The sequence below is a fragment of the Cydia fagiglandana genome, chromosome Z (assembly GCF_963556715.1).
Source record: "Cydia fagiglandana chromosome Z, ilCydFagi1.1, whole genome shotgun sequence".
Classification (NCBI taxonomy): Eukaryota; Metazoa; Arthropoda; class Insecta; order Lepidoptera; family Tortricidae; genus Cydia; species Cydia fagiglandana.
In genome coordinates this window covers 33,060,470-33,083,441 of record NC_085959.1, presented here as the reverse complement: position 1 = coordinate 33,083,441, position 22,972 = coordinate 33,060,470, and the positions used below count along the sequence as shown (strand labels likewise).

At 38.0% G+C, this 22,972-nt stretch overlaps 2 protein-coding genes across 12 annotated transcripts in view; both read left to right on the top strand.

The window, feature by feature from the left end:
• Positions 1–22,972, top strand: part of LOC134679130 (guanine nucleotide-releasing factor 2) — a 66,203-nt gene that overhangs the window by 10,447 nt on the left and 32,784 nt on the right. For 4 of the 11 annotated variants that reach the window (XM_063537980.1, XM_063537975.1, XM_063537976.1 and 1 more), the window contains exons 1-2: positions 15,095–16,007; positions 19,524–19,692. In XM_063537980.1, the coding sequence (XP_063394050.1) occupies positions 15,359–16,007; positions 19,524–19,692 (818 nt within the window). In that variant the 5' untranslated portion in view covers positions 15,095–15,358. Of the gene's footprint in view, positions 1–15,093; positions 16,008–18,650; positions 18,938–19,523; positions 19,693–21,289; positions 21,820–22,972 lie in introns of those variants that run through there. The other 7 variants (XM_063537979.1, XM_063537973.1, XM_063537977.1 and 4 more) reach the window with 5 other exon arrangements.
• LOC134679146 (putative nuclease HARBI1) lies at positions 3,949–5,701 on the top strand. Its single transcript, XM_063538014.1, has 2 exons — positions 3,949–4,991; positions 5,109–5,701. Exons 1-2 carry the CDS (start codon positions 4,877–4,879, stop codon positions 5,699–5,701), a joined length of 708 nt encoding a protein of 235 aa, XP_063394084.1. The 5' UTR covers positions 3,949–4,876.

Sequence of the window (22,972 nt, the reverse complement as noted above, 5' to 3'; positions counted from 1 at the left end):
CTATAATAATAAAGAAATCGCAGTAAGGAACCTTAGACTTGGCACGACTTTGTCTAGATTTCATTACTTTTTAGAGATAAACAAGCAGCTCCATCGAGACTTGGCTAGTTTTTTACAGAATGTTTTTGGTGGGATTTCACTTCTTTTTGTAGTGAAAGCGTTGCGAGACTTGCACCTTTTTACATGTAATGTTTTTGATGGGATCTCATCTCTTTTTGTAGGCAGTCCTACTTTTCGGGTACTCATACCCATACTATGTATACACATATCATAACTAAACATATCTTCATTCATACTCACATCGTACATCGTAGTGTACCTTTACTTTACTTTACCTACTATTTGTAGGAACTGCAACAGTAACTTTGTAATATCATATATTTATATGGGATTACAAACTTACTTATGCAGTTCTTAGATCTTTAAAACGTGACTGATATTGCAATATTTTTAGGTTTTCCCTTTATGTGGCCATTAAACCCTAACTCTGTACCAAATTTCAGCTCTCTGAGTTTATGGGAAGTACTAGTTCTTTTCTGATGATCATGAGTGAGTTTCATAAATGCGAAACTTTGCTTTCGCTTAACTTCGGAACTAAATGACCTACAGACTTGAAATTTTGGATTTTAAGTATGTGATTATAGCTTACTGGATGACCAAAATTTCTGCGTTCTGGTCTTATCCTTATATTAAACATTTTCCTGCGCCTTGGCTGACTACGGACATTAAATTACTTATGGCCAAACGGAATCGTGCTCGAGTCAAACTTCGCAAGGACCCGTCAGAAAATAACTTACAGGCTTACACATCTCTGCGGAACCGTTGCAATAGAGCGTGTAGAACGGCACGGCGGCAGTATATACATCAGTCCATCGATGATTGCCCCCCAACAAAACTGTGGAAGTTTTTAAAATCACTGGGGGTGGGCAAATGTCAACAGAATTGTACGGGTGTTCTGGATGTGGATGCCATCAACCGCCACTTTAGCGTTTCTCCTGTGGAGCTCGATTCCTCTGTAAAGCAACGAACTCTATCCCTGCTTGATAATACGCCACGCCCCGATACACAGTTGTTCCAGTTCGACAAAATTTCACCGCAGGAGGTTCTTACTATCCTTAAAAAAATTAAAACGAAGGCCGTTGGTCAGGACAACATCAGCTTGGACATGGTTTTGCTCGTGGCGGAAGATATTGCTCCCATTTTAGCTCATATAATTAATTTTTCCTTCTCCTCTGGCACTTTTCCCACCACGTGGAAACTTGCTCAGGTTATCCCACTTCCTAAAGTCCCTAGTCCCACGTCATTCTCCCAGTATCGTCCTATTTCTATTCTCCCGATCCTTTCAAAAGTCATTGAGCACTTTGCGAATGAGCGCCTGTCCTCTTATCTCAATCGTTACAGCCTCTTCAACACACTTCAATCCGGCTTCCGCCCGGGACATAGTACTGTCTCTGCCTTGGTGAAAGTGACCGACGACATTCGTTTGAATATCGAGAACCGCCTGTTGACGGTGTTAGTCCTGTTGGATTTTAGCAGCGCTTTTAACACAGTTGACTTTGATATTATGTTAGCTCTGTTGCGTAATCTAAACATGTCCCCGTTGGCACTGGCCTGGTTCCGAGACTATCTCTTTGGGAGGCGCCAGCGAGTCAAGGTTGATGACAGTACTTCTGACTGGAGCGAAATTACGGCTGGTGTTCCTCAAGGTGGTGTGCTGTCCCCACTGCTATTCTCAATTTTCATTGATGGTATCACGAAATCTCTGACTTCGTCATATCATTTATATGCAGACGACTTGCAGATATACGCAGCGGCTAGCGTTGATGATGTCGAGTCGTTGATAAGCCAAATAAATCACGATTTGACTTCTATTCGTGACTGGGCGGAGTCGTTTGGTCTAAAGGTAAATGCTAAGAAGTCGCAGGCAATTATGGTTGGTGGCGCTTATTTCATCTCCAAGTTGGCTGGTCAGATAATACCCAATATTTTCTTTGATGGAACTCACATTCCCCTCTCCTCTACTGTCAAGAATTTGGGCATTATCATGGACCAGACTCTTTCCTGGTCAGCTCACGTTACCGAGGTCAGCAAAAGACTTTTCGCTTCACTGCACTCCCTGCGGCGCCTACAAAATTTTCTCCCACTTCGTACGAAGGTCGTCCTTGCCCGCTCTCTCTTGCTTCCTCTTCTGGACTATGGGGACATCGCGACCCTGGACCTTAATGAGGAACTCCTTAATAAGATGGAGCGCCTGCAGAACGTCTGCATAAGATTTATATTTGGCCTGCGAAAATTTGACCATGTTTCATCGTTCCGTTCTCAGCTTGAGTGGTTACCTATCCGCCGCCGTAGAGACTTGCACATCTTATCTCTACTTTATAAGGTGCTGTTCTGCCCCTCTTCTCCAACTTACCTTGCAGAACGGTTTAGGTTTTTGGCGGATGGTAGTGACCACCGGCTGCGATCTAGTGCGGATCTATCGCTCGCCATTCCTCCCCACAAACACCGGTCTTACAATAAGTCATTCACGATACACTCTGTGAAGCTATGGAACGCGTTGCCATCCCCGTTAAGGCAGTGTCAGTCTGTAGCGTCGCTGAAGGCAAAATTAATGAGGTTATGGCAATAACACAAAATGTCAACTGAAGGACACGTAGGTAGGATTGTGCGGTTATATATATTTATATATTTGTATGTATTTATATATATGTATGTATATATTTATTTATTTAGAAGTAATTAGTAATATTGTTATGGACATGTAATTGTTTCGTATATCTATATATGTATATGCCTTTGCACCTAATGCATCACATTGTATTAAGTTATGTTCCTAGGGTTAGCTACTTCTTTTAAGTCTCGCCGTCATGTACATTTTATCTTAGTTTGACTACCATTTCATATGTATCTCTCAGTTACTTAAAGGTTAGCTGGAAGAGATCCCTTAACGGGATAAGTTCGCCTTTGTACACATTTATTGTATTCTCTCTGTGTTATGTACTTGTTTTGTGCAATAAAGTGTTTACTACTACTACTACTACTACTACTTATCCAGAGGTTCTCAAATAGGGGCCTGAAAATGCGGCGAAATGGTTCCAGTAAAGGATGGTACGGCAGTGCTTGCTTCGCGCTCGACTTGGCGGGGGCACTGCCGTGCCCCCCGATAGTTGTCGTAAGTAGCATGTCATATTCTCTAAAAGGCCAAAATGCACAGACCCTAAACTTTTTTTTTTACGAAAATAAATGCTTAGACTATGTCCAGATGTTTCGCAATACGAATCATGTGTAATTGCTGTTTACATAGTACGATTTTTTTTGGTGTGATATTGTCTTGTTCGCAAACCGCAATTTTTCTTCTAGTATTAGTCCGCACTCGCTATTGTTACTCGAGAGGATTGGGTAAATTTCGTCCAAACCATATGCTTTGCGTCGAGCTCCCAGGACGAAATGTGTACCTTATTAAAGCACTAATTGAACACATGTGTAGTTTTGAAATAAAAATATAATACCAAAAAAAAAATGGCTAGGTAAAGTTGTCCCTATACAGTCTTTAAAGAATTTCACAGAAGGTTTCGACTTGAAAAACACAGTGTAGTATTTTTATTACACAAACTATTATACAAACATGACAATATCAAGTAAGTATAAGGTTATAATAAAATATATAAGTTACACTATCTATGGGTATAAGTTTAGGTATCTATTTACTTGGTGTATGACTTGTGTCTGGACCCTATAATTATGTTATGAGTAATTTACATATAATTTTATTTTCAGTGCCGCGTTATCACCAATGAACCAACTTCTATGCACTTTAAGATTTTATGCCACTGGAAGCCAACGTGTGGAGATTTCATAGGGGTACACGAATCAACCGCATGTAGAACTATTCATAAGGACTGTATCGTTTATTATAAATACAACTTTACTTAGCCGTTTTTTCTGGTATTATATTTTTTTTAAAAAATTACACATATAGTTTAATTAGTGCTTTAATAATAAGTAACATTTCGTCCTGGGAGATCACGTAAAGCATATGGTTTGGACAATATTCACCCAATCCTCCCGAGTAACTACAACGATTTTGGACAAATACTACAAGAAAATTTACGGTTTGCGAATAAGACGAGATATTACACAAAAAATTCGTACTGTGTAAACAGCAATTACATATGATTCGTAAAGCGAAACATCTGGGCATAGTCTAATCATTTCTTTTAGTTGGAAAAAAAGTTTTGGATCTGTGCTTGGTGGCCTTTTAGAGAATATGGCATGTTACTTACGACAACCCCGACTTTGGTATACAATATAACCATCATGGAGCATTTCTATCGACCTGTTCTAGCCATGGTTCAACGCCATGAATGTCCGTTAGGCTTTGGATTTCGGTAGATTCTTTTAGCTGTTTCCCTCATTTCGCTGGCGTCAGAAATTGACGGGAATCCAAAATGTTGCATAAAAAGTCGTTTTCATGTAAAGATAAAAATTCACCACATTAATTCTGTGGATGTTCAATTGAGCAATCATGAAAAGGACACTTAGATGGCATATTTTGGCAGCATATTAACCTTTTGTTTCTTTAAATCGTACCAAGGAATCGGTGAAATAGTCTCAAATTAAGCTCGATAGGCTTGTCCAAATTACAATTGCTAGACGGTATTAAAATCATCATAAAGTTCCTAAAATAAAATAAATGTAAAACCTTCTTATATCAGATATGGCTTAAAAACACCCCCTGATTATACCTTAAGAACATAGTAATACAAAATAATACACACGTCAACAGTTAGACCAGGTTTTATTTGTATTTATAATAAACGATACAGTCCTTAAAGTAACAGATGCCATAGCCCGTTTGTACCCAGAATACATAGTTATGCCTAGCACAGAAGAAGAGCTAAAACAAACCGCAATGAAATTTTATCAAATTGCTCGATTTCCACGTGCTATTGGAGCCGTAGACTGTACTCATGTACCGATGAAGTCTCCAGGTACCTATACTCTATTTAGCTAGTCCGTGATCTGCTATAATATTATAATACGATTGTTTACAATATTTAATATGATGGAGAGTAAAGACTATGTTGATATTTTCTTTATTATTTTAGGAGGAGAGAATGCAGAGATTTATAGAAACAGAAAGGGATACTTTTCAATCAACACCCAAGCTATCTGTTCTGCTGATCTACTATTTACTGACGTTGTTGCACGTTGGCATGGGTCTGCCTATGATTCGCTTATTTGGGACAATAGTAATCAACGCAGACATTTTCTTCATAGGAAATATGGAAATTACTGTCTACTTGGTGATTCAGGATACGCACAAACTGCATTTAAGATGATACCTCTAGAAAATGTGACATCTCCTATGCAATCTTTGTACAATGAGTCACAGATCAGAACTAGGAATGTTATTGAACGCACCTTTGGTATTTGGAAGAGAAGATTTCCTATTGTTAGCAGAGGTATTCAAGTCAATTTAAGCAGGATACCCGGTATAATCGTCGCTACATGCCTGTTGCATAATATTGCTCGTCTGCAAAATGACCTAGAACCACCTGTTCACCCAGATTATCCTCCTATATTGGACAATACAGCCGATGAGATTGCAGTGTTACCTAACAATAGATCAGGTCCAAATACGGCAGGACATAATGCTCGTCAAGTGCTGATTGAGCAACACTTTGGGAGATTAGGTTAATTAAGTTAAGGTTATGAATATCATATAATATCATACATTTATAACATTTAAACAAACTTGCGATAACATATTGTTTTATTTTAATTTAAATTTGCCTAATTTTTTCATTAAATTCGTTTCTCCTTTTCATTTCCTCCATCTCCATTTCTCGTGTATATACTTTTTTCCTGCATCCTCTATCTCCTTTGCTCTCATCATACGGTTATGCTTTGCATCCTCTACTGAGCCTTGCCTGTGAACTGCAACTTCCAATAAATGGGAAAACATTACTGTCAGGAATGTACAGGGAGGGAGGGTGCCTCTTGTCTCGGGCTAGGCATATCGTATAATACAGATAGAACTTCACTTACAGGTAAGTTCGTTTAATCTTTTAATTATACGATATGCCTAGCCCGAGACATATCATATATTATTTCACTTGAAGATGTTCAGAGGTTGGAGTTACGGGCAAGAAGATAAGAATGTTATTCTCCATAATTAACATTATACCGTACCTACATTAGACTTAGATACAAGTGTTAATGGTATATTTAATTAGTAGGTAAGGCGTGAAATAAACAAAAATCATACATTAAATATAGATTCATAAAATATTTGAATAACTATACAGCACTGAATGCGGCTTCATATTACTAACAGATATAGTAAAACTAAAAATATTTTCCGAATTGTACAGGATAAGTACTGTTGTAATTCTACATCTCATTTTTATATATCTTGAATATTTTAAATATCAAAACAAAACTGCATCAAAATGGGCCCAATTTAGTATACATTGACATAATAAACGGAGGTCTTGAGATGCAGCTTACCAAAGTTACTGGTTTTTTTTTTCAATATCAGTAGTATACGATACAAGATTTAACATAGTTCAGCCGTGGTAAACAGAAATAAGCTAAACAAACAGTTTGGGAATGGCTTTAAAAAGAGTATTTCCTGAATAATGGCGTCATCAAATGCCTGGCGCCTTGAGTATTACAAAAAATGTAAATTGGGCACTTACATTACATTTTTTTTAATTATTATAAATTTATTATTTTAGTAATTCAATCATTTGAGTTACATTAATATCAAAATTCTTGAACCCACTTAAGTATAGATAGATATTTACAAGTTGCCTTCGGTTATTTAACTACCTATCGAGTGATTGCTCTTACGTTCTCTGAGCTCACATCTAAGCGTAGTTGCGCAACAGTACAGTAAACAACAAGTGTGCACTGGTCTCAACCTTTCTACAGATTTTCTTATTGATTACACTCGAGCCTATCGCAGTTTTACAAATAATATACCTATTACAAGAAATATAAGCTTGTCACCTTATCAGAATCATGCCCCCGCTGCCTTTAAGTGTAGCAATAAAACTATGTATTTTAATTTACGCCATTTATTTTAAGTCGAGACCCTGAATTAGAATTAGTTACGTGAGAACACGTGAATATAAATTGCTATACGCCGATTACGGTCAATTACATGAGCCAAATTATTGCTATTGAGAGGTTTTCGACCTTCATTCGAACGAAACGAAACACTTATATGAGAAGATTCAAAGGGCCTTCTGTGTTTCGTTTCCTTTCCTACGACAGACAGTATATATATGTAAATCATTGCAGACATCTATTAGTTTTTCGTTATTTTTAATTACGCCCTTTGCCCGCGACTTCGTCTTCATGGAATTAATGACAGCAGCTGAAGTAGGTATAGCGCCTGGATAATGCTAATAGCAATCATTCAATTCGCGCAATGCTTACTTCAATTATCAGGCAATTCATTAACTCTTTCATTTCCACCCCCCCTTTGCACTCATAGAGAAAGTCTTCAGGGATGATTTCCGACATAAAAACTATATTAAGGACTGTATCGTTTATTATAAATACAAATAAAACCTGGTCTAACTGTTGACGTGTGTATTATTTTGTATTACTATGTTCTTAAGGTATACTCTGGGGGTATTTTTAAGCCATATCTGATATAAGAAGGTTTTACATTTATTTTATTTTAGGGACTTTATGATGATTTTAATACCGTCTAGCAATTGTAATTTGGACAAGCCTATCGAGCTTAATTTGAGACTATTTCACCGATTCCTTGGTACGATTTAAAGAAACAAAAGGTTAATATGCTGCCAAAATATGCCATCTGAGTGTCCTTTTCATGATTGCTCAATTGAACATCCACAGAATAAATGTGGTGATTTTTTATCTTTACATGAAAACGACTTTTTATGCAACATTTTGGATGCCCGTCAATTTCTGACGCCAGCGAAATGAGGGAAACAGCTAAAAGAATCTACCGAAATCCAAAGCCGGACATTCATGGCGTTGAACCATGGCTAGAACAGGTCGATAGAAACGCTCCATGATGGTTATATTGTATACCAAAGTCGGGGTTGTCGTAAGTAACATGCCATATTCTCTAAAAGGCCACCAAGCACAGATCCAAAACTTTTTTTCCAACTAAAAGAAATGATTAGACTATGCCCAGATGTTTCGCTTTCCGAATCATATGTAATTGCTGTTTACATAGTACGATTTTTTTTGTGTAATATCTCGTCTTGTTCGCAAACCGTAAATTTTCTTGTAGTATTTGTCCAAAATCGTTGTAGTTACTCGGGAGGATTGGGTAAATATTGTCCAAACCATATGCTTTACGTGATCTCCCAGGACGAAATGTTACTTATTATTAAAGCACTAATTAAACTATATGTGTAATTTTTTAAAAAAAATATAATACCAGAAAAAACGGCTAAGTAAAGTTGTATTTATAATAAACGATACAGTCCTTATATCCTTCCCCGGGACTCAAACTATCTCTATACCAAATTTCAACTAAATCGGTTCAGCGGCTTTAGCGTGAAGAGGTAACAGACAAACAGACAGACAGACAGACATACTTTCGCTTTTATGATATTAGTATGGATTAAGCTGGACTTCCGAGCAAAGCGGCTCTGACGCAACGGCCGCAGCGTTAGAGTCGCTGCGTCAGTGTCGCAGCGTTAACTGACGCAGATTCGCTTCCGAGCGGCGCGACTCCGGCGACAGTCGCAGTTGTTATTCCATACGGTGCAGACGTGATATAATTATGAAGTTATGATAAACCGATCAATTATGAAAATATTTTTAGAAGAAGAGGAGGATCACGATCTTTTGCTTCGTTACTTTTACAGGGTGGAGCGAAGCCTACCCAATTCAACTTTCAAAAGTAGAATAGACGAAGGAACTTATACCAATTTGAAAAAAAAAGCATTTTAACGAGAACGACGACAAATTCAGGAGCTTTTGTCGGTTTAATATTCATTTTTTAGGTATTTTAAATATTGACATAGCCTCAAAACCACGTACGATCGCAGCGACTGCGCGACAGTGCTTGCGCAGACGTAGCACGGCCGCTATCGCCGAGCGACACTGACGCGGCGCCACTGTCGCTGCGATAGTGACGCCGCGCTCGGAAGTAAGTTCATACATTTCCATACTGCATAAAGGTAGACTTCCGAGCAAAGCGGCTCCGGCGACACTAACGCAGCGACACTGACGCGGCGACAGAGCGACAGTATTATGCAGTATGGAAATGTATGAACTTACTTCCGAGCGCAGCGTCACTATCGCAGCGACAGTGGCGCCGCGTCAGTATCGCTCGGCGATAGCGGCCGTGCTTCGTCTGCGCAAGCACTGTCGCGCAGTCGCTGCGATCGCACGTGGTTTTGAGCCTATGTCAATATTTAAAATATTTAAAAAATTAATATTAAACCGACAAAAGCTCCTGAATTGGTCATCTTTCTCGTTTAAATGCTTTTTTTTCAAGATGCTATAAGTGCCTTCGTCTATTCTACTTTTGAAAATTGAGTTGGGTAGGCTTTGCTTCATACAGTAAAAGTAACGAAGGGAAAGATCGTGATCCTCCTCTTCTTCTACAAATATTTTCATAATTGATCGGTTTATCATAAGTATATCACGTCTGCACCGTATGGAATAACACTGCGACTGTCGCCGGAGTCGCGCCGCTCGGAAGTGAATCTGCGTCAGTTAACGCTGCGACACTGACGCAGCGGCTCTGACGCTGCGGCCGTTGCGTCAGAGCCGCTTTGCTCGGAAGTCCAGCTTAATACTGTCGCTCTGTCGCCGCGTCAGTGTCGCTGCGTCAGTGTCGCCGGAGCCGCTGTGCTCGGAAGTCTACCTTTAGGGTCTCATGCCCTGTAGCCCGCATGCCCGATTAATATTATTATAGTTATGTGCAAAATATGATCCCACCACTACTCGTCTATCAACAGGTGCTTGTTGCATATGTAGATATATGGTATCTAGTGGCACAGTGTAAAAATTTACAGTGGACTGACGCCTTTGATGTTTGACACCGCTTAAGAACACAGTAGGATTGTCACAGACTTTTACACAACTGCCCAAGACTTACACTTGAACTACAATAAAACGCGCTAGCCCTGTAAGTAGTACCGAGCTACTAACATTGGCGATATATGCAGCTCGGGTGCGGGCGCTTCACCCGTCACTCCTCTGTACTGCTTCGTCGACTGACTGTATCGTTATATAGACTATGGTAGTGGTGATGATGTTTGCCGTGGCCGCAATATTGAGTAAACCCCAGCGTGGTTTTGTTAATTTTCCAACGGCAAAGAAAGTTTAGAAAACGCACAACGTGTTAGATAAATAAAGAAGCTCTGTAATTGCGCCTACGTACACTTACTCTTATGTTATGACTGTATTTGCCATATTTAGGGCCAGTTGCACCAACCACATTTGACAGACTGATCAACGTCAGTCGGCGCGCCCCGGCGCTTTACTATGAAACTTTCCATACATAAAAATTTTGCGAACTCTTTAACGATACGAACAGTTTGGTGCAACCGACCCTTAAAGTCTATTCCAATAGAACTTGCAAACTATGTAAACAAACAACGCAATTTTGATTTATCACTATTTCTCTTTGAATTTTCACACCGCCTCATCAAATACCATTGAAACCATACACATATACACTATTGAAACGATCCGTTCCGTAAAATACATAAATATGTAACTGTATCTTGGATATTTAATTAAAAGTTTAAAATGGTTTCATAAGTTAGGTTATTAGGACCTGATGGAATGGCGGTTTTGTTTCTTTTAAATTCTACAATTGTCTATGATGGGTAGTGTTGTGACTAAAGTTTGTAATATAACTAAACCCGCTACACACTACCCAACCCACGCTCTGTACCTACCGCCACGGTTATAAAATACATCAATACATGATTCTTAAGTACTAATTTGTCTCCTGATCGTGATTATACAAATTAATAAAAATAAGTAACTACTTGTTGTTTACTTTTGGTATTTTATTATTCGATATGGTTTGACATTAGTAAAGTAGTGTGTAGGAGTCTTGCCCATCACTAGTAAATTGATCATTCAGAGACAATTTCAATATGGCGGTTTGTTTACATAGTTAGCAAGTTCTATTGAAATAGACTTTAGTACTAGCGACCCGCCCCGGTTTTACACGAGTTAACAAATTAAATTATACACCTAAACCTTCCTCAAGAATAACTTTATTGATAAGTAAAAACCGCATGAATATCCGTTCAGTAGTTTTCGAGTTTATCGCGAACAAACAAACAAACAGACATACGCGGCGAGAGAGCTTGTTTTATAAGGTGTAGTCATATTTTCCCCGCTATAAAAACAACCTTCGCTCATACGTATAGAATATCCACTGGCTGAAGAGAAAAGTCCACCAAGTGGTTACCGTACCGTACCGTTTACGAAAATTTTATTGTATATATAAAAAAAAAAAACACTAGTATACTTCAGGACTAAAAGTCACTTGCGAATATAGCTAGCCGATTGAATTTACAAACATTATAAATTTTGTGAAAACAAAATTAATGTTAATATGAAAAGAAGAAAGCTAGCTCGACTAAAGGGTTTCATGCTCAGACAAATACATCTATGTGGATCCCGTTAGTCTAGGTATCAAGATCGGGTCTAGTTATTGGAAAGTGAGTCGCCTGGAGCGTGGCCGGCGAGGCGGGCGGCGCGCGGGGAGGCGGGGCGCGTGCACTGACGTGACCCTTTGCTAGTGCACGAGGAAAGCCTCTGTCGGCTGCTAAGGGAAACTTGATTAGGATAAAGGATCGCACTTGACTTTCCACATTGGTATCTAAAATGATGTCTAAAACTTGCTGAACCTTGTATAATACATTATACAGGCTGTTTGGTACATCGTTTGCCAAATTAAAACGGCAGATAGGTTGAGTCATTTGCTATCTTGTCATGCCTAGAAAAACAAAATTGGCCATGGTTTTTTTTACTACTACGCAAGTAAAAATTTGAAATTTACGTAAATCTGGTATAGAAGTGAAAAAAATGAGCGCCAAATTAAAAATTTCTAAGCCTGAGAATTTATAAAAGTGCACTACAGGTCTTCCTTAGGTTATATTCCCGATTTTAAGAACCTGAGATGATAGATATTGAATAAATGCAAAGGAAAATTAATTGGGATATTATAAGATGACTTTTTAACGTGGTAACTATAACATTAGTATCACTATACCTTATAAAACAAAGTCCCTCGCCGCGTCTGTCTGTGTGCTTGTATGTTCGTATTAACTCAAAACCTATTTACTATACGGATTTTAATGTGGTACTCACCTATTAATACAGTAATTCTTGAGGAAGGTTTAGGTGTATAATTTGTTAATCCTTGCGAAGCCGGGGCGGGTCACTAGTTAGGTAATAATACTTGTTGAAAGTTTGTTGGGATTTAAATGTTACTGGCATTTGTAAAGATTGGCATTAGTAAAGATATAAGCAATTAAACACAGGCACTAGTATGATTGAGCCGGGTTTGACACTACATGACGCCAAATATTAAAAAAAAAACAAAGCATAAATGGAATTAGAAGGGGAATTCAAATTATTTATCGCTTAGATATTTCTACGGCAATGTAAGATAAACTTATACGTAATAACCTGGTCTTACCAATATTGAAATTTTAAGTAAGTAAAGTTGTCGTGACTTGCAATACTTTTCTTTATTTAGTCTTTCATCGTTGTATTGTAGCCACGAAGTGACCGTTGTAAGTAGGTCGGTCGAACATTTAACTTTAGTACCTATTTGAGAAATATTATAATCACTTTATAAATTACAATTAATGCCGGGAAATGGCAACTAGTGGATTAGTTTTGATTTTGGCGGTCGATGCGAAGCAGAGTCTCTGTTAATCAGCGATTTAATTGTCTTAGATCGACTTAGGTAGGTATTTGAATGAATGGTGGCTTTGCTTTACAGATAATTCTTCCTTCGTTATTGAATTTCGTACACATCTATTATTAAGTTAAATAAAATAACTCATGTTTTTTAAAGGAATGTAGTTTGTACTCAATAATAGTCGTTAGGTAAAAATAAATTATGAAGAACTATTTTCTCTGATTAAATTGTTGTTACTGATCGAACCGAATTCAGTCCAAGCATCTAGTAGCCCTGTACTGGTACTATCCGCTAATGGACAAATGACACAGATTTTCAGCACACTTCTGCTGTGCTGTCACTTGACTGTCTATATACCTATGTAAATGTAGGTATGTAGGACTTACGTCTCGGATGTTCTTACTTCCCATTGCCTGTATTCTCTACAAGTCGTGATATTTCAAATAAAGAATTAGAATATTAAATGACGTGCCGTTTTATATACAAAATCAATACCGGAATCGGGAATTCTGAGTCCTCACCTAAATTAAGTTCTGGGAGATTTCTCTAATAACTACTACTAATAATAGTGCAATAGTAACTCTGTCTGTCACCTCCTCGCGCACAGATGAATCGATTTATAAGAAATTTGGCATGAAAATACTTTGATAGTTTAGTTTGAGCCCTAGAACGGACATAGGATAGTTTTATCGAGGAAATTATCCCTTAACTTAAAGGAATGTAAAGGGGGGAGATATTTCCTACGTAGACGTAGCTATTCTACGCAGACGAAGTCGGGGGCTATTACTAGTTTCTTACTTAATAAATATCGGATAGGTGAAAAGCGTGTCAGGGTAATAGCAAGTCCGTAAGGTCTGCTTATCGCTTGGGAAAACAGGATACCTATATATTGTAAGATGATATTAATACGGTGGCTAGTAAGCTATTAGGTCCAAGGCGATAAGTTTACTATATCTAACTATTTCTAGAGATTTATAGTAGTTATTGAAATTAACAGTATCATTAAATTATGAAGGAAGAGCTCAGGTAGGTACTAAATACTGGGGCCAAAATTTAACGTTTCCTCATAACAAGCTTTTCTACTCTGCTTGACCGAATACTCTTTGTTATCTTATGTCAAACTATTATTGAAATGAGATTTGTCAATTTCCGCGAGCATGTGTCGTCGGCCTGGTCGACGCCGGACAGCATCTGGGTAGCCGGCTCACGGCTGGGAGTCGACTGGGAGACGCGCGGCGGACGCAACACTTTCACTCTCGCGCGGTGCGACAACGCTGCCCGCGCGGACGGCGCAGTGCTACCGCGCCTTCGCCGCTGCTGGCCGCACCGATCGACTCTCGCGCAACATCATTACTGCGCGGCACCTAACTTCCGAGCACGATTGATATCGGTGTCATTTCTGTGCTTCGCGTATCATCAACTATCTGTCTAGTTGATCTATTCGATATCGATGACGTTATGAGAATCGTGCACCAATTATCCTGATCATCTCTAGTCAAAATTTATCAGTGATTAATCGTAATCTTGTTTATATTACTTATTTCAAAACATATGATCGCTAGTACGAGTGAAACTGCGAACTATTAATTGTCGACCTGCGGCCTCTTATGGACTCAACAAATATAGTATACCTACATTTAATCATATAAGGTGTTGTTGTGTAAGCGGCGTATGACTGAGAATTCAAAGCGATGTCCAAAAACAGACGGTTGTCTCATAGAGAAAGTCGTAAATTCCAATATATAAGTAAAAATATTGACTAAGAACGGATTTTAGTCATTTCGTTTGAATGTTTTACCGAATGCTGCGAGAAGTACACTTGTTTGTGTAGTGGGCCAAACACGTGGGCCTAACAAACAGGCCTTCATACATCAGTTACTAGACTAGTATTTGCTAGTCTAAATTCGGCCAGGGTTGATTTACGGACGTCCCATTTGTAGTGTCAAGGTTGGTGTTGCTGGACAGAGCGGTCGCCGAGACGACGCGATGCGCACGAGGTGCTCTGCTCGCAGCTCTCTGTAAATAAATAATGATCTAATTGTACATATATGCTATTTCTGGCTCTGACTGATACGTCCAAGATACCGATTTGTACCTACTGTCATGTAAACAGTCTCACATGATTTTCGCTGGTAATACGTAAATGAAATGATTGAGACAGATTTACTTCCAGAATTTAAGAAAAAACTTCGTAGAAAGAAGTACGAGTAATACTTTCGATTTCTATACATCGAACAGGTATCTGTCTGGTTGAAAGAAATCATTCGTTTCTATGGAAATATGCGCACACTTTGCGAAGAATAACTGGATTTGAACCAGGCGCGAGAGTAAAATACATAATTTTCACATCAATATATATTTGAAAGTTAATCAAGTCTTCAATAATCTGATATTGGTAGCAGTTGTTTACTGGCTGAACTTGAATAATAATGAAGATCGGTTACTGAATAAGTTAACATGCCTCATTACGATGAAAGTTTTATTTACGATGATAATCAAAATCAGCGGAGAAATAAAAGGAGTTACAGAGTTTACAAAAACGGAATAAATCCCTTTTTGGAACCCAGCGAAGTACTACATGTCCTAGAAGAAAGAGGATCATCAGTTATAAAACGAAATATCAGAAATATTAAGCAGCGTGGCCATCGCTTTAAACCTGATTCGCTTCCAAGTGAAAATATACATCAGAGCAAACGTACGGGAAATTTCAAAATATTAGTAGATCCATGCCCACGTTTCACTTGCTATGACGAAAAAACATACTACGACCTTCAAAACAACAACATCTTAGCGCTCACTACTTGCAAAAGTTTTGATAATTTGACATTGACCCAAGTTAGAAGCAATGGCGGCAAGGAAAAGAACATCAGAAACGGGATTAGTCTGCAAAATTTGGTGCAGGACGAAGAAAATATACAGCATTATGTATCACCGAGAGAAGAGCCTTTCTCAGATACAAAAAAGGGCGAGACAAGAAATTCATACTCTGTCGTTGACGCACGACGGCATCCCTCGCATCGGAGAGTCTCCCGCGGAACTGCGGCACCAGGTGTCGGCATCTATCGGCAAATAAGCATTGAAGGAACAGCTCGAAAAGTAACACGGGGTATGAATATGATAATTGTATATTATATCAAACGAATTAGTCGCGTTTACGCTTGCTTTCATAATAGCGTTACTTAAACAATGTATATGTGGTTGATCATATTATTATGGCTGTCCAGCCATGTCTAGATGACACGATTTCATCAAAACTGACACAATAACCTGTTTTTACGTGACTGACTACTGTGGAGACTCGTAACATGATATGATATTTCATTGTTGCATATATTGTTATAGATACGTACATATATCAGTTGTATTGATATTGTAATGGAACGCCCAGTTCTAGGCGGAAGCTAATGCAAGAACGATTTGCATCTCTTTTCCTACGTCCGCATTTTGTCATTTAAATCAACACAAAGCACCTCTGTATACTGTTAGATATCTTCTTTTATTTTATGCCCGGCCAGACGGGAGATCTGTTTTGCTGTTGTAAAGAAAAACCTAATGGAAAGGGGTGAGGACTGTATTATCAAAAAACAGGTCACAATATTTTTTGCTGGAAGTAGGAGGTAAACGAATTAGTAATTAACAGTCATAATTATGATAATTCATGTTAATTATGGTTCGATAATAGTGGTTTATGTGACGGTTACATAATAAAAGGCTTAAAAAAACGTGTGTGGGTTGACGAAGTTAACGAAGTAGGTTTCATAATAGGATCACACGAGTATTTTAATGCCTTATTATAGTTATTATATTTATTATGTACCTACAGTTACACTGTTTAATCTACACACGTATTATGAACCCTCTGTGCTGTGATGTGTTCAGAATCAGCATTGCGGCATCGTTGCTCTGTCGCGGATATCAGGCGGTCAGGTGGCGTCTTCGAAATATCTAGGTCACTGGTGCTATAGTCAGTTTATAAACATTAAAACGAAGTAATTTTATTCCTCACATTAATAAAAATATAAACTTCAAATTTAATGGCCGTAAATGAAAACTTATTTCACACATGTCACTCAGTAGTATTTTGTTTTATTTAGAGACAAACTACAGTCGGCCCTTACTGCTAATACATAGTTCGATTTCAAGTAATGTGCCAGATTTTTCAACAGACTTCATTATCAAGTTTTTTCTCAGCCTGACAGTTACGCATGTCTTTTGGCGAACTCGTTTAAAATCACTGGCGAACCCCTAGAAGTTCGCGTAGAGGCCCCCGTTTAAGAAAGCCTTACATAGTAATAGTAAAGAAACAAAACAGCAAATTTTCATTCTAAAAGCCTAGATGTGATGTGCATTGTGCACGCTTCCGCTTTCCCGTCTTATTTGTAGTAAGTGACAGTCGGATCGGAGAATATCTTCGTGCCCTTTCCGATTTATAACTCTTAGTTACCGTTCGCCTCGCTTTATACTCGTAAAACCTATTAGACTCAGAAGTGGGCTTTCTATTCAGTAGCCTAGGAGCAAGGTCGATAATTTAACTTACTTAACCTTTATAAGGCAATTAGGTGCCTATGTAGGGTACATTGAAAATGACATATTCCTTAAAAGCGTTAATACTAAAGAATATTTGCAGCAAATAAGTCACATCACAGGGAGGTCAAAATTATTTTATTTTTATTTTCTTAGTTGAGTACCGACATTTCTAATACTTTCCTAGCAAGTAAATTTACTATTTTTACTAAAGTTGTCTATTCTAATGTCTAGGTACCATACACATACTGTATAGAGGCCTTAACGTCCTGCATTGAAATAAATAATTTTATAGTTAGGGATACTAAAGAATAGAGTCATCATCGAGTGTTGTGTAAGATTCGATTAAATAATGCTTTAGTTACTTTAAAAAACCGGGCAAGTGCGAGTCGGACTCGCGCACGAAGGGTTCCCTACCACAATGCAAAAAAAAACAAAACACAGCAAAAAAAAAACGGTCACCCATCCAAGTACTGACCACTCCCGACGTTGCTTAACTTTGGTCTAAAATCACGTTTGTTGTATGGGAGCCCCATTTAAATCTTTATTTTATTCTGTTTTTAGTATTTGTTGTTATAGCGGCAACAGAAATACATCATCTGTAAAAATTTCAACTGTCTAGCTATCACGGTTCGTGAGATACAGCCTGGTGACAGACGGACGGACGGACGGACGGACGGACGGACAGCGAAGTCTTAGTAATAGGGCCCCGTTTTACCCTTTGGGTACGGAACCCTAAAAAAATATTATTGCACCGCTGACTTTAAGGGCATTGGCATCGGTATATCGACTCGGTAAAATATGAAAGCCTAATAAGTCACTTCCAAAAATTTGTATTCTACAACACTGGTCGCTAAACAAATAAAAAAACCTCATCTAGCTCTAGCTGTGATCAGCTAGCTGATGTGATCAGCTAGCCGAGTGATCAAATTAACATTATCAGGTAAAGGTACTAAATGTGCAACATACAGTATGTTAACCATGTGCACGAGTATTGCCAGTTGCGACAATCGTGTCCGAGCAGGAGCCTCTGAATATTAAGAAGTTAAATATTGTAGTGCTAGGACGTGACCCGCCCGCGGGCGGACGCAACAACTTACAATACTTGCCGTGCGCATTGTTTCTGACGAACCAATATAAGTTTGATGACTGATGACGCCTTGATGTTACGTATGTCGAGGTCTAGTCATACCAGGAACGAGCTCACTGTCGAGGCAATATTAATATAATGATTCGTGAGTAAGGATCGGTGGTCGTCGCGCTCATGTTTTCGCGGCCACAGTGCCAGTCGCCGCTCGCCGCGTCTTCGCGCTTATCCTGCAGTCGCCTGCCACTGTATTTATAAACCCGCGCGTCACTGCCACTGATAAACCTATGTTTACTATAAACTTCATAGCTTTGATTACTATTCCTGCTGTGCAGCCAACTGGATACGGATTTAGGACCTCGGAGAATCTCACTTGTGACTGTGACATAACTATTAGCTTACGTCATTGCCCTTGAATCATTATTGTAAGTAGCCGTATTGATTAATCAAATTATTAAATTTAAAAGTTAGGCTGTGCCTAGGATATACATTATTTTTTTACATTTATTTAATTTTACAGTTAAAACTAGTTTTGAAAAATATAATCTTAATATCTTTGTATTACATAGGTATAATGACAATAATCATGCGTAATTTCGTACCTACCTGAGATCATCACTGTCCATATTTGTGCTTGTCCTTGTTATGATGTTGACTTTTTATAGCTTTATTTAATTTGATGTTTTTATAATAATTGTATTCAATTAGTTTCAACAAAAATATATAATTAGCATAACTCATTTGTATCAATTTATATAAAAACACAATTGCCTAGTTTTTAAATAGGTATCATTTATTCTTTAAAAAAAAAACTAATAAATAATGTTCTAAACAGATTGTCTTATCAACATTCATAATTAATCTTTCTGATACAAACTCGTACATACGAGTATTACAATGGGAAAATTGGTTAAATGGCATTGGTAGTTGCTCGCATCAATCTAATAATTGCGAATTAGCGTTAGGGGGGAACAGTGGGTCCCTAAATGAATTTGTTCGTTGTGATTGCAGAGGGCGACGGGTCCGGCGAGCCAGGCTCGGGGCACCGCGGGTCGCTGCGGGGCGCCAACAAGCTCGCGCGACGCGCGCGCTCCTTCAAGGACGACCTGCTCGAGCGCATCTCCAACATGCGCTCGCCGGCGCAGCAGCACCATCCGCCGCATCTGTCTTCAGCCATCCGGTACGTGAACAATACTATTGTTATCGCAATACCGTTTCCGCCTATCGATCCAGTATGATGCCTGCTCTACCTTTATTGAGGACGGCGAATGTTCCCCATAATTTTGGCGTTTCATTTCCTAATTTTTAACGGATCTATTAATTAATAAAGAGGGCACAAACATTCATGTGATATTGCTGTAGGTAACTATCGTACAGCAAGATCGCTCACGTAGCTAATTATTAACTATATCTATAACTCTTACATTAATTCCTGTGTCCTGCATGAAATCCTATTAATACAATGAAATTGTTTTTTATCTATCACTTCTCAGAATAGACTCGAGTTAGTCTGAAAATAAATAAACTAATGCAGTTAATGCCCCATGCGCAAAATAACGAGAGTAAACACTAACTCAGACGCAGTCGTTTGTCGAGTGAGTATAAAAGAATTCAATCTAATTTTATTCATTAATTTAATTCATACATTTACGTCACAATAAGTAGTCAAGGTAGCAAAAAACTTTCGCAACATCCGTCCTCTGCACTCTATTCGGTACGGCATACGGCACCACGACATATTTCTACTTCTCACTTTGGTTTATTTACCATTAATAAAACAAGACCAACATGTCAATATGACCATCAACATCGTTTACCTCATCTTGTTCATGACTCATTAGGCCTTATTAACATATTATTTTAACCATATTCGAGCTCGATTCTATTCGGGTCAGTTTTGCGTTTCATTTCGTGGAGTTAGGACGTCTGAGTTTTTATTCTTTTGCATAAAACTACGTAAAATTAACGTCTAAAAGAAGTTGCGGTGGTATTCGGAGTAAAATTAGTGCTATGCAGTTCATTTCGCATGTCTAGCAAATGATAAAAGATACGCTTTGATCTACTAAAAAGTTAGGGCGTCTGGAAAATGAGCACTGATAGAAGAGGATAAGGTCTTCATTCATATGACAACAGGTCCGCGACGGATATCCTGAGGTAGTTCTCCGGCGAGTTGACGTCAGGTATGAAAGGGGTGGGTTTTCTTAACTTGTATAATACAGTCAGTAGTTTTCTTAAGTCTAGTCTGCGAGATACACGCGAGGTAGCAGTACCGCTCGCGTTGAAGATTAAAGTTATTTTATAAGTACTTTTGGCAGTGCATTGAATGTCTTAATTTATAACAAGTTCTTTTATAACAATCACACTACGAGAATAAGAAAAATAAGGATAGTATTAATATGACTAATTTGATACAGTTTCTTATTTTATATTAGAAATGAAATATCAAATTAACAGTATTAGCGGTTCACTAAGGAAAACACACGATAAAATCAACACCTAAAAAAACAGGAAAATTGTTACCTGTGACTAAATAGTAATACCCCGCGATTGTGTTTATCCTTATTCCATTTTGTATTTTGTACCGTACCTAACTTCTTAAGGAATACAGCGCAGAATCATTATTTAATGAGTTGTAGACACGGGGATGATATCTACAAACAATATTATTTCTTATCTGAATTGATAATTTACGTACATAACTTTGCTATCTTATGCTGACAACTTTATAAGAAAGTGTCCTTCATTTTAACAGTTTTATCTCGACCGCCGTAGAGTACAATAGCGAGGCGCGTGGGCGTTATGATAATGTAGTTTGATGTAAACGGTTTAAAATTATATGTGTAACAGCTGGTAATCTTGTGCGGAATTGCGTAAAGTAGCATTACGCATTGTCGCTCGGGTCGCTATCGCGGCGCGTCGATAGTGTACAGTAGACAAAACGACAGTGAGTCACGAGTGCAACTCTCATTACCACTCATTAGCGACGTCGTCCGCTGAAATCTCATTAGTTTAGTGAACCTCCTATAAAGTGATTATGTTTTAATGCACTCGCGCGGAGACCATTACTAAAATGTTTTTTATAAGTTATTTAGTGGTCGGTCACGGTTTTTTACAATAATCGTTCGCCGGACCTAGTTTCGGTGTAAACATTTCAACATTGTGGCAAGTGTGATCGAGTGAACCGTTTTGTAACAGATAACTGAGATCAGAATTTGACAATGTCTCAGTCCGTGCGCTCGCCGGTCGGTGGTTGGTTCAATAAACGTACAAACAAGTTTCATCGGAGGCTCGTTAACAATGACAAACGGTATATTTCTCATTAACATATACATTATATTCATTTGTTGATGACACGTTATTGTTTTGTTACTGGTGTGTGATATGAATTGATGTCCCTATCGAAACACTTATTCTTAGGGTTCTGTAGTTAACAAGGGACCTTTATCTAAGTCCTTCCGTCTTTCCGTCTGACGCTTAGCTCAGACTCTTGGTACTAGAAAGCTGGAATTACACAAAATCATAGCAATAAAATTATGAATATGATGATAAGTATATCGTAAAAGAAACAGAAAATTCATCAATGAGGTTTGGAAATAGATAATAGTACATTTTTAGATCGCGTTCCAAACAGCACACAGAGCATTCCTAAAAAAGGTGCATTAGTAATTTTAACCTATAGAATAACAATTAATTTCATTACGGAAGACGTAAAATGTTTTACTTTATTATGATATATTTCTTATTTTATTTTGATTGGACCAGGCCCTATTTTACAAGTGTCAGTCAGTTATTAGGGATTCTTCCTAGATTTTAAACTATGTAAATTAAGATTTCATAAAACATTTATAGGCAGTAAAAGAAGTGTCCAACCCCTTCCAAGTCCCAAGGTCCGCTGACCGAGGTTTCCCGTTTAAATTTATTTGTTTAGACTCGCAGCTCTCGGCATAGCCCGATATGTACTTGGATTGGCCATTAGTTTTATTTTAACAAGCGTTTGCGGAGTAGGTGTAGTATGTATACACGGTGTAACATGAGGAAACTGAATAATTGTAACAGCGTATTCCTGATCATATTTAGAGACAAAAATGTCCTATAATCATTTTTGAAATTCGCCTAGTTTCAGAGATAATATTAATTAAAAAAAAACTAGTTTTTATTGTTACATAGTGTAAAAAAGGCCTTTTTGATGCTGCTATGGGACGTAGTCTAAATATCCTTATTGATAGATGTCAAAAAGTGACAAGTAACAATTTGCAAAAAGTAGGTTTTACGAAAAAAAATTTAAAAATCAATTTTAAGTGACAAGTTTACCAATAAAATTTATTTTTTATGTATAAATACATGAAAAAAAAAACAAGGAAAAAAATGTTATTTGGCGAAATTGACCTAAACTCATATTACATTTTTTTCCTTCTTTTGACCTCAGAAATGCGTGGTTAAAATTATTCGGTTTCCTCATG

What these genes read in the sequence shown, in the direction of transcription:
- LOC134679146 (XM_063538014.1), top strand. Translation starts at nt 4,877, where the DNA reads ATGCCTAGCACAGAAGAAGAGCTAAAACAAACCGCAATGAAATTTTAT. An exon ending in TGTACCGATGAAGTCTCCAG is followed by an intron (nt 4,992 to 5,108) that starts GTACCTATACTC and finishes TTATTATTTTAG; the next exon opens with GAGGAGAGAATGCAGAGATT.